The 12,131-nt window shown below is 31.6% G+C and overlaps 1 protein-coding gene across 1 annotated transcript; it reads left to right on the top strand.

Moving 5' to 3' along the window:
• The first annotated feature begins 6,020 nt into the window (after positions 1-6,020).
• LOC114173648 (calcium-dependent protein kinase 28-like) lies at positions 6,021-11,023 on the top strand. Its single transcript, XM_028058150.2, has 12 exons — positions 6,021-6,664; positions 7,573-7,703; positions 7,909-7,950; positions 8,063-8,174; positions 8,260-8,338; positions 8,429-8,598; positions 8,767-8,893; positions 9,322-9,437; positions 9,529-9,636; positions 9,767-9,829; positions 10,181-10,354; positions 10,511-11,023. The coding sequence occupies exons 1-12, from the start codon at positions 6,284-6,286 to the stop codon at positions 10,667-10,669; spliced, it is 1,662 nt and encodes a 553-aa protein (XP_027913951.1). The 5' UTR covers positions 6,021-6,283; the 3' UTR covers positions 10,670-11,023.
• The last annotated feature ends 1,108 nt before the right edge of the window (positions 11,024-12,131 follow it).

The following is a 12,131-nucleotide window of genomic DNA, read 5'->3' as shown; positions in this document are numbered from 1 at the left end:
TGGTGTTTGGTTGCATCATTGCATTATGAGCACATGCTATTAATATTTTGGAAATCAAATAGGTTATAAATGAATAATCTGTCTACCTCTTTAAAGGTAAACTTGGCAAATTGATACGTTGAAATTGAATCATTTATTTAAATGAATTAAATTTAAAAAAGAAAATTTGAGCTTTTATTACTAATTTTATTCTTAAAGTGTTTAAATTTAATAAATATCTTTCACGTAAAAAGATCAAAAAGAATGAAAGAATAATTGAACATAAAATAATAATTTTCAAGATAAAGTTATAATTTGGATAAATGACCAAATTCGCGTTATAAATGTATGGTGTGGTGATTTTAGTTTCCCAAAATAGTTTAATCATTAAAAGCTTCTAAATGTGGGGAAAATCACTTAATTTCGTCGTGTCGTGCAGGAAGATTTGGTAAGGTTACACTTATAAACACTTGGTTGTAAACACTTGGCACAATTGAACCCACATGTACAATAATTGCAAATATAAACATGTCGAATTGGTAATAATTGAGATGAACTAAATTGACAAAAACAAAGTTAGATATATTTTTTACTTTGCAAAGTGAATTTCCAAAAACTCTCATTTTACCTTTTACAGAGTAGGAAAAACACTGTCTTATTCTCTTTCCATTCCAAGTGATGAAGAAAAACGAAGAACCCATATCATTTGTAGTCACATGACATCTTCAAATGAGGATTCAAATTTTTCCTTTTATATTCTTTATAATCATCCAACAATTTATTGACTTGGTTTTTTTTTTTTTTTTGAACTATGTTACTTTAAAAAAATTTGGTTCGGTGTATTTTTTGTTGTTAGTTGTTGAAGGAGAAAGTAAATTGGGCTTTTGCATTTAAGTGTTGGATGTTTTGGAAATGTGTTGTCTCATGCATGTCTCTTTTTTTTTTTTTTTTATTAATTTCGTTTTAACCTAAAAGGGTCAAATTACGCGTAATGGAATCTTGTAGTACGCTAACAGTGTGATTTGTATTTGGTAAGACATTTTACATGAAAATTTTATTTTTCATGACTTATGCAAAGCATGTGGAGGTTATCAAAAGGTTTAAACAAATCATGTTTTATTTTTTTTATCATCAGATAAAGGAACGGAGTGAGTTGCTTTTGGTGACAAAACTCGTCATGATCATATAAACTTTTATTACCATGAAATAATCACACTTTCCATTCTCTTGTAAATTGTAAGACCACTAACTTAGTTTTTTTTAAAAGTAAAAGGCAAAAGTTTTTTTCTTCGTGTAAGAAGCCAATTCATGAAATTACCTGTTTTAGTCTTCTTTCTAAGTTGTTCCTTCATAATTTTTCATATTCTTTCTTCAATATTTCGTTCAAATTTCATCTTTTCTTTAATCAGAGTCATCCTGGGAAACTCTTCCACTTTACTCACCAATCAAATTCATGAGTAGAGTAAATTCCATTTTACCTCTTCTCCTAGAGTCAAAGCTGAAATTTTTGTTTCTGTTGGCTATTTGGTATTGCATGTGGTCATGTTTCATCAAAAATATGTCCTTGCATGTTGGTGAGTCTAGTCGTATACTCAGATCATTGATCTTATCTTTCTTGTATGTGTAAATAGGGTTTCGTGGGTGGGAGTTGTGAGAAAGCGTTGGTGAGCTTAAGAGTATTTAATTTAGGCAAGTGATGTCAATTTTAACCTTATTATGTTGTGTTTCTCATTCTAATTATTGGCTCTAATTCAAGTCTTGTGATATTCAAATTTGGAATTATTACTTGTTATGATCTGGACTATTTTTTGTTTTCTTTTGTTGAGTGTTAATGAATTTTTACATTAAGTTGTGATATTTATGAAAGCTGAAATTTGGTTTGGTTTGGGAATGCTTAACATGAAAGCCTTTAATTGAGCGCTTTTGTCTAATTTGAGTTAAAAACCTAAATTTGAAGTATTAGGATGTTTATAAAAAGTTGGGAATTACTCAACTAAAGCTCAAAAGGGGGTGTTTTAAGTTTTGGTATAATAATCGGACGACACTAATACCATTGGGCGTCACCCAGACAATGCTCTCTGTGTTGGTTGTCATTGGGCACCACATAGTGTCGTTGGGCACCGCTTTCTAAACTTAAAATCTAGGAGTTATGGTGGTGTTCTCATTGGGCGCAAACTGGGCTTGCTGGGTTTGGAATGTTGACGTGTGCATGTGTGCGTGTGTGTTTGTATGTGTGTGTGTTTTTCCTTTGCCTAAGACGAGAAAGGGGTTAACCTTGTGAGTGGTAGGGTGAAACTCATTGGCACTAGCTCTGCAAAGCAGTAGAGGCCACCACAAGTGCATGTCTCAAGTGAATCTGATATCAATGCATGTATTCGAATAATTGAGTTTAGAAGAGTCTTTGATTATATGGTTTATATCTATATGATTGTTTGGAGTGCATTGTATTTGATACAATGTGTTTGTTATGATATTCCTTTTGCAAATTAGTTTACTATTTTGTGTTTGTTTATCTTTTTTGTAGTTCTCTCTTTCTTTTGTAATGATCACCTTATTGGTGTGAATAGATGAAGATGTGGGAATAAAGACACCTATAGAAGATGAGGAGTCAGTAGTTAGAGTTGTAAGATGTTCTGGGAGCATTAGTGGTTAGTTTTGGTATAAAACTTTTTGTATATATGTTTTATGATCCTATCTTTTGATTCTCTATCAATATATTTTATATTTTGAATGATCTATTTTGAATATTATTATAAAATGTCTTATTTATTAATTTTATATTTCTAAAATTAGATGTTAGATAAATGAAGTCTTGAATTACATTAACAAAAAGCTACAAGTAACAATAATAACAAAACAGCACACAATGCCTAATTTGCATTAATTTTGAAAATAAAAAGTATAAAATTATCATTCATATTACTTTTTCAATAAGTTTGAACTATAGTCTTCGTGTTACAATATTTTTAATAATTAACAATGTTATCCAATATTTTTAATAAAGAAGGAAAAATATGAGATGGATTTATAATTATCCAAACCATGAATTTTCTTTTACATATAATACGTGTGTGGGATCTTATTTATTTTATTTCTAAAAATACAATATTTTCTTTTTGGGTTTATTTGATGATTTTATTAGGTTAGTCGAAGTTCAATTTAATTGTAGTATATTAATTTCACTTGTATAGAGTCTGAGTCCGAGTGGAATCTTTGAATTTGGTAGTCCACGCGTTGTCCCAAATTGAAGCATCCTAATAAGACAGTTCACTGGAAAACCAGAGTCAAGTGATGAAGTCAAAGTCTAATTTCTTATTAAATTAAATTTGAGAACAGAAAAATAATTGATTGGTTGTGTGGGGTATATATATAAATACTGACACCACAATATCCTCAATTCAATCAAACCAATGGATACTCTTCTTCTCAACCTTCTTTCTCTTCTATTGCTAACATAACAGTCAATACACAACATCAATAATAATTCATGTCATTATATATATATACTCTCATCTTTATATATTAGATCTTTTCAAATTTTAATTTTAATTTACATATGTTCATTATTATGATGATATATGTAATGCTAATTTACTAAGTTTAAATATTTTTATCAAGTATATAGTCCTGGAGTTAATATCTATAATAGAAATAACTTTTTTTTCTCCATTTAGTTTAAAAGTATATTAGTAAGTTAATTTCGTTTTACTAATTATGTGAATATCACCACTAACATTTTGTTTGGTCATTTACAAAATTGTATTTATATATGTATTTTTTTTATTATAAAGATATTGTTTACGTACTAATGCTCTATGGAGTATTTTCTACCTGGATTCACAATGACTCAATTTTGACCAAGAACGTATACCAAGAAATATGTCACATCATAAGTCTAACAAATGACTAGCTATAAGTTAATTAAAATTATTATTATTATTAACCATGGTGAAATATAAAAACATATATTTTTATCTGCAAGAGTTATTTTTGGATTTGGTTAGCGTATGAGATTTTGTTTCTTTGAAGAATAGCATTCGCGCAAATAATACTTGCACTTCATGTTATTTTAAACAATTTGGAGCTTGCGTGACAATGATTTATAATTAATATTAACAAGTTATGTGAATATGTTAATTGATAAATTAATAATTTGAACTCATATGTTAAAAGTTAAATACTTAAATTGTAGATTCTTTTGATAATCTTATACAGTTTTAAACTACATATAAGTAGATAAAATTATTATAAAGTAAAATCATATTAAAATTGTGTCAATGTCTTGTGATAATAAATAGTGTAGAAAAATTAAAATGTCAGAAAACAACAACTGTAAGGACCCCAGGACACCCAACTAACAGTGAAATAGCAATTCATTTGATTATTGTCCCCATTAAATGATATTGTTTATTTTTAAAAATAAAGACTTGGTCAACATTAGTGTATTAGTATCTTAATCTTTCGCTTGATTTTTTGATATTAAATTAAGAGGAACAGGTGATCAATTAAAATATAAGATTGTCAAATGGAGTGTGCAAGTGCAATTAGCAGTAGTAATAATTTCTTCTTGAAAAATGATTAAGAAATCATAATGTAGTTTTTTTGAAATAATCAAAGAAATATTAAGACAAATAAATCGAAAAAAATCATATCTAGCAACATTTTAAATGGTGTCAATATAATTTATTATATACTTAAACTAAACTAAACTAAAAGTATTTTTAATCAATACAAAAAATTAAATAAACATGTGAAAATGTATATAAGTATCATCGAATTTAAAATAAAAATTCATATAACAATTTATTTTGGTGGAAAAATAGTTTACAGTTATAGCAATAATTGATCGCGCAAAATATAAGTAAGAGTAAAAAACATGAACTGAAATGTAAGAATAATTTATACTATAATATTTTTTAAAAATGTAGAAACATATGTTAAATGATAAAGGAAATTGTTTTAGAATTGAGAGAAATAAAAAACATACATGACATCCCATATATATATAAACAAAACTTAAATTTGTAATATAAAATTTTTATGAGTTTATAGATAAAGTAAACAAGCCATATAAAATTAATTGATTTAAGTTAAAGTAATTTAAGTTGAATTGATGTTTATTGCATGTAACTACGCTCTTTTGATCTCTTATGCACATGAGGTAGGGTTTGGTCTTGTTTTTATAAATTAAAACGACACTAAGAATTTAAAGTTAATTTGAACTTACTTACTAATTCATAATTTTAGTTGTTAAAAATTGAATTTAAAACTATTGAACATTAAGCATTGAGTTATAAATTTGAAAGTAATGAAGAAAAGTGATGTTAACTTAAAAGACATATACTTTTAAAAGAAGAGTGACTAAATAAAAAATATTAAAATAATAAAAAAATGAAATTTAAAAGTTAATAATAATAATAATAATAATAAAATAAAATGATTTGAAAATAGTTAATGATTTTGAATCATAATGTACCACTCTCAAAGAAGTAGTTATTTCATTATGTTTAAATCTCATAATTAATGAGCTATACATTTATATTTGTCCAACAAGCAAAATAAATTACTTTAAGTTTGTTTGATAGCGTTTCCACTAGACATATTTCTTATTTATTTCAAACAACTACCTTCTAAAAAAATTGAGAAAAGAGACACAAAATCCTAGAGAGGTGGATTTGGCATTCCTAAAATATAGTAGTAATGGATCTATTTTGATCTTCCTAATAAATACTAAAAATCTTGTAACTCTTTAAGTAGACTCCTGCCCCCAAAACAAGGTTATGGAATCAGATGCTGAATCAAAATTTAGGAGTTAAACCTTAAAATAAAGGAACACATGTAGAAAAGGAGTTAAGAATGGAAACAAAGTTTAAGGTTTTTACAATGAATATAGGATAATAAATTAGGCAAAAGCAAAAAAAGGATAACAAAGGGAAGTGACAGCTAAGTTGAAGAATGAAGAATTAAAAAATAAAATTTACAATTCCCAATGAGAAGGAATTATTGGAAGTAGTTTTGGTTTGGGGAAGGCCATTCTTTCTGTTCCTTTCTCTCTCTCTCTCATATTTTTCATTCAAAAAGTCTCTTTTGACCACCACCACCACCTTCCACCTTCTTCCCTTCTTCTTCGTCCCTGCTTCCTTCTTTCCTTTCTCCTATTTCTCTTTCTCTAACGCACACAATCATCCACACTACACATAAACCTCTCAATTCTCTTTCTCTCTGTATATCTCTGTATGTTAATGAACCAGTGAATGGTAACATCTTCTCATTCTTCCTCTCATCTCCCTGCCATTCTTCCATCATGGGCATCTGTTTTTCAAGCACCAAGGTCAGCGGCTCCAGCAGCAACAACGCTGGTGCTTCCAATCGTAACCGTAAATGTTCGGAGCCGATGGCGGCACAGGGGGAGCCTGTGGCAGAGCATAAGCAACAGTCGTCGCATGGTCAACGGCGGCGTGAAGAATCGCGGAAGCCCCCACGCGCCAAGGAGAAAGCGGGCGGGCGTCGCCCAGGAGGGACACTGCCATGCGGAAAGCGCACAGATTTTGGGTACGACAAAGACTTTGACAAGAGATTCTCCCTCGGGAAGCTGTTGGGACACGGCCAATTCGGTTACACTTACGTTGGGATAGACAAAGCAAATGGGGACCGTGTCGCGGTTAAGAGACTCGAGAAGAGCAAGGTATTCAGTGTTATGCATTTTGTTCTTCTGCGGATACAGGATACCCAGTTTAGAGTTTGTGATGTTAATGGAAATCAATTTTTGTTCTTTTTTCAATTTTCGTTGATGGGTCAGGGTGAATTATGATTTTTTTTAGCCGGGTACTACTTATTTTGGTTAGATTCATTTGGAGTATGGGATAGTACTACTTATTTTGATGCTGAAGATTGGTAGATTCATTTGGAGTATGGGATATTGATGAGCTTTAGTTACAGTATTTAATTGAACAGGGTTTCTGGAATGTCTGCTGATTCAGCCGTGCATCTTATTTTGTTGGTCGTTGACCTCGACTAGCTCTAATTTCTAATTTGGAGGTTGAAGGTTTTATGTGTGGCTTTTATCGACTATAAGATGGTTGATTAGTTATGCCTTCTTCTGCAATTTGTATATCAAGCAACTCAGTTTCATTTTTTGTCCCTATTCTTTGAAGAAGGAAGGCTCGCAAGTTATTGATAATTCAGTTTTTCATTTCACTTTAGATCACCGTTATTGGCGGCATCCTCTTGAAAGGATAGGGCAAATTAATGCCATACATAGATGAATAGTTTGAATTCGAACGTGTCGCACGATCTACTGAAAAGATGTGAAAAAACTACTACGATAGAACTAGTTAGGGTTGATTGTGATGTGAAAATCCACATCCTGATCTGTTGCCAAATACGCACCACAAATAAAAGAGGAACGAAGTTATAATGAATCTGGACAGAGTTGTCGATGCTTGTAATTGTTTTTACATATGTGAAGTATGAGTTTTGTGTTCCGAAGTTTTACTCTGAGAGCATTTTGATGTTTTCTTCTCATTTATGTTCCAATTTGTTATAATATGAGGTGTTGCACGATCCTGAAACATTCTTTGAATTTGATGGCAGATGGTTCTCCCTATAGCGGTTGAGGATGTTAAGCGTGAAGTCAAGATATTGAAAGAACTTACAGGCCATGAAAATGTGGTTCAGTTCTATAATGCTTTTGAGGATGATTCATACGTGTACATAGTTATGGAGTAAGTTACTTTTGTGTTCAGTCTCTTTTTTATGCTGTTTCACTTTGTTTATATGATTTTGAGCATTACTTAAGTGCAATATACTCAGGATATATCATCTGGGAGCTGATACATGGAATCATTTGTATTGTTTTCTTATGTCTTATGTTCTTTTATATATAATCCAATGTTATTAACATGAACTTCGTAACAATTTCAATCTTAGGTTATGTGAGGGTGGAGAACTGCTAGATCGGATATTGGCCAAGTAAGTTTCCCATTTACATTACTCAAATCTCAGAGCCATGATCCCTAATATCTCCAAGTATTTGTGTTTTCTTGTTGCGGAACTTAACTCTGTCTGCCATCATGTTTATCAGGAAGGACAGTCGTTATACTGAAAAAGATGCAGCTGTGGTTGTAAGGCAGATGCTTAAGGTTGCGGCAGAGTGTCATTTACATGGTTTGGTTCATCGGGACATGAAACCAGAGGTGTGTTCAAGTTTCTGACATGGCTAAGTAATATGGAGTTGTATGTGCTACTATATATATTAAATTTTTTCCGCCTTGCACGCAGAATTTTCTTTTCAAATCAACAAGAGAAGATTCACCTTTAAAAGCTACCGATTTTGGTTTATCTGATTTCATAAAGCCTGGTGAGCAAAAATATGATTTATCCCCCTTTGCATTCAACTTGTTCTGGCAATCTTTATTTTGGAGTTACAGTTTTCTCTCTTTGGGAACAGGTAAGAGGTTTCAAGACATTGTTGGCAGTGCTTACTATGTTGCACCAGAAGTGTTAAAACGAAAGTCAGGTCCTGAGTCAGATGTATGGAGTATTGGTGTGATTACATACATATTGCTTTGTGGGAGACGTCCATTTTGGGATAAGACTGAAGATGGTATCTTCAAGGAGGTATATTTCATGTTATGACATGAATCTCCCGTAATTTATGTGAGATTTTGATCTATTCTTGTTTCTTTAGGAACAAGAATAAATGTTTGGCCTTTACTTTCAGACCTTTAATTAAGAACTTGAAAATCTTTTGATGTTACATTTAATTTATAATCTTGTCACATTCAGGTCTTACGGAACAAGCCTGATTTTCGGCGGAAACCATGGCCAACCGTAAGCAATGGTGCAAAAGATTTTGTGAAGAAATTGTTGGTAAAAGATCCCCGTGCAAGATATACTGCTGCTCAGGCTCTATGTACGTATCCAACTGATTTCTTATCACGAGAAGGCTTTTTATTATGTTATCTAGTTGCACTATTTAAATTTACTATGCACGTATGCAGCATTGACAAAGTAAATTTGCAATAGGTAGTAATTACATAGTCATTTTCAAATTTAGTGAGTGGCCTATATAGTCTTTACATGTTATGAAATAGCTAGAGCTACTCAACTCTGTTACTTGTTCGGTCAAGCTTGTTTTACCGAATCAGTAAAGCATAGATTTTTTTGTTTCGGTACGAGCTTAGCAATTATGCTAAATTGTGTTTCCATACAGAGTTTTCTTATCTAATAATTTGGATTCAAACTGTATTCTAATTGTATATTTTTCCCCTTTATCTAAACATATCTAAAACAAAGTCATACCCTAATGTTGTGTGCATCCACGAATTCTTATATTTCCAGCACATCCATGGGTTAGAGAAGGGGGAGAGGCATTAGAGATTCCTATTGACATATCTGTCCTGAACAACATGCGACAGTTTGTGAAGTATAGTCGATTGAAACAGTTTGCACTAAGGGTGAGAAAGGACAAATTAATTCAATCCTTTGCATGTTATAAGCAATGGAACTTGTTTGATGCCAATTTTTTGTTACTTGATTATCGTGCAGGCATTGGCCAGCACACTCAATGAAGAAGAGTTGTCTGATCTAAAAGATCAGTTTGATGCAATAGACGTAGACAAAAACGGTTCTATCAGTCTTGAAGAGATGAGACAGGTAACTCATTAATCAACTTCTTCCTGAATATACTAAATCCAGACACATTACTTATGAATTGGTGAGCAATTAACCCCTTAAATATAGTTTTCTTCTCCCTGCTTTGATCTAAAGGCCATATTTTGTGCAGGCTCTTGCTCAAGATCTCCCTTGGAAATTGAAAGAATCACGTGTGCTAGAGATATTACAAGCGGTTAGTATCTGTGATGATTCTCTGCAGGCACCATATTTTTTGTTGGTTACTTTGGTGTATATGCAGTACAAAAGATAAAAAATTTTAATTTCAGATACTGCGAGATATTCTTTAGCTAGCTGTAAGGATAGTGTATGAAGTGTACTTCTCAAGTAGAGAAAAGAGTGTTAAGAATCCTTAATTGAGAAACTAGTGAAGTGAGAGTTTCACTTTCTAAGTTAGAGATTCCAACTTATATTACAGGATTCTCTCTTTTTCCAAAATATTTTTGTATTTTTTTAATGAAACAATAGATTTGATTCCCCTAATCATTGTTATTCACCACTGTGGCTTTTTCTTGTGTGCTGACAGATAGACAGCAACACAGACGGGCTCGTGGATTTCTCCGAGTTTGTAGCAGCGACATTACATGTACATCAGTTGGAGGAACATGATTCGTTTAAGTGGCAGCAACGGTCACAAGCTGCTTTTGAGAAATTTGACTTGGACAAAGATGGCTACATTACTCCAGATGAACTTAGAATGGTTGGTTCCATGTCTATTCACAAGCACCTTGAACATTTTTCTTACCATATATTCTCAAATAATGTTTTCATCATTCATCAAAGATTATAAGTATCTGTAGGTACTGTCTTTTACATATTTGCTACTAGCAACTGATATGATTTGTTGGTATTTCAGCACACGGGTTTGAGAGGCTCCATTGATCCATTGCTTGAGGAAGCTGATATTGATAAAGATGGAAAGATCAGCTTACCAGAATTCCGCAGACTTTTAAGAACTGCAAGCATCGGTTCTCGAACCGTGTTGAGCCCGAATCACTTTCATCGAAAGATGTAGATTAGATGTGTTTGGTTAACTGAGATAACTGAGGAGAAGAGAATGATGATTTTTCTCTAAGATTGTGGTGAAGCCATTGTTGTGCACATTTTGCTGTGTATGGAACTCTGAAACTACATTTGTGTTGACTATGGCATAGAGCACAGCAGAATAGTGTGTTAAGGTTAGCGTTGAGGAGCATATGAAGAGGTGTTTAGTAGTGTGTGGATTATTGAGTTGAGGTATCAGAGTTACATCAGTGTACATCATTTAAGTTCTCGAGGCTTTTCTTGGCCTGTTTGTGTAATTCATGTAATGTGTAATACTGTAATTATAAATAAAACTATTCTTACCCTCCTTCCCCACCTTAAATAATCTTCAATTCCAACTCTATTTTCTGCTTATTGTTAATGTTAGTCCGTACAAAACAGAGGGAGTGCTTATTGTTTGTTGTAATTCAAATTTATTAGGACTTATTAAATTGGAAAATACTATAATATTATATTTTAGGCTATTTTCAAAACTAATCAATATCTCAACACAGATCTTTCGATGGCAAATGGCTTAAACATTTGTGAGTAATAACGGAAACTCTTTAAAGTAATATAATTTTCGCTAATTTTTTTTTGTTGGGTGTGGAATTTGAGATGTAGACAGTCTAACAGGTATTAGGGGACTGCAAATAGAAACTGAATGGGCCGAAGTACAACAGCGCACAAATACTTAACGTTTTTTCATATACAGATTTTTTTTTATTCATTTAAATAACCTATCTCTGTTGAAAGGAAATTTCTTACCGTATTTTATCAATTTTTCAAAATTTTACGAAAGGGGAATCTTTTCTTCTCCAATCGATTCCTTACTTCTTTTTTTATTTATTTGGTTTGCTTTTAAGCCTTTTTAAATCTTTAAGTAATTTAGGCTAAATTAAAATAAATTTAAACTATATTATTTCATTAATTTAATATAAATTAACATAAAATTTGTTTTTACATGATTGATCGGACACTCTTAACTTTTTAATGGCTTGGTCTTCGGACCACTTTTGTCTCCAATTTTTACGTTATGAGGTATGTTCTTATTGTCTTAAATCATTCTAGTGATATTTGTAGAAGATATTTTGATGCTTAAGTGAGGAGGTGTTCAAAAGCAAGGGTATTAAACTACTATCCTACTTAGACCTCCTATTCATACTATTTGTAAAGTTCTTGTACTTATCACCAGCCTAATTACGGTTCAATCGTATCTTAATATGATTATTTAGTTGATTTACATTAACCTGCTTTTAAACTTGTTAACTGTGTCGGATGTCTATCGGTCAATCATGTTCAACGTCAACGATTGACCTGGCCGATCGACCTCTAAACTGATCTATTGCTTTTAAATATTTGATTGGTTGGTCTATACTATATAATAATTTTGAAAACAATAATTTATTAACTAAAATTTATTCAACTATACAAAAATAAATTTAATTGTAAAA

The sequence above is a fragment of the Vigna unguiculata genome, chromosome 2, assembly GCF_037176805.1.
Source record: "Vigna unguiculata cultivar grain cowpea cultivar isolate G323 ecotype 2 chromosome 2, ASM3717680v1, whole genome shotgun sequence".
In the NCBI taxonomy this organism is placed as follows: Eukaryota; Viridiplantae; Streptophyta; class Magnoliopsida; order Fabales; family Fabaceae; genus Vigna; species Vigna unguiculata.
This window is presented reverse-complemented; position numbering and strand designations above follow the sequence as displayed.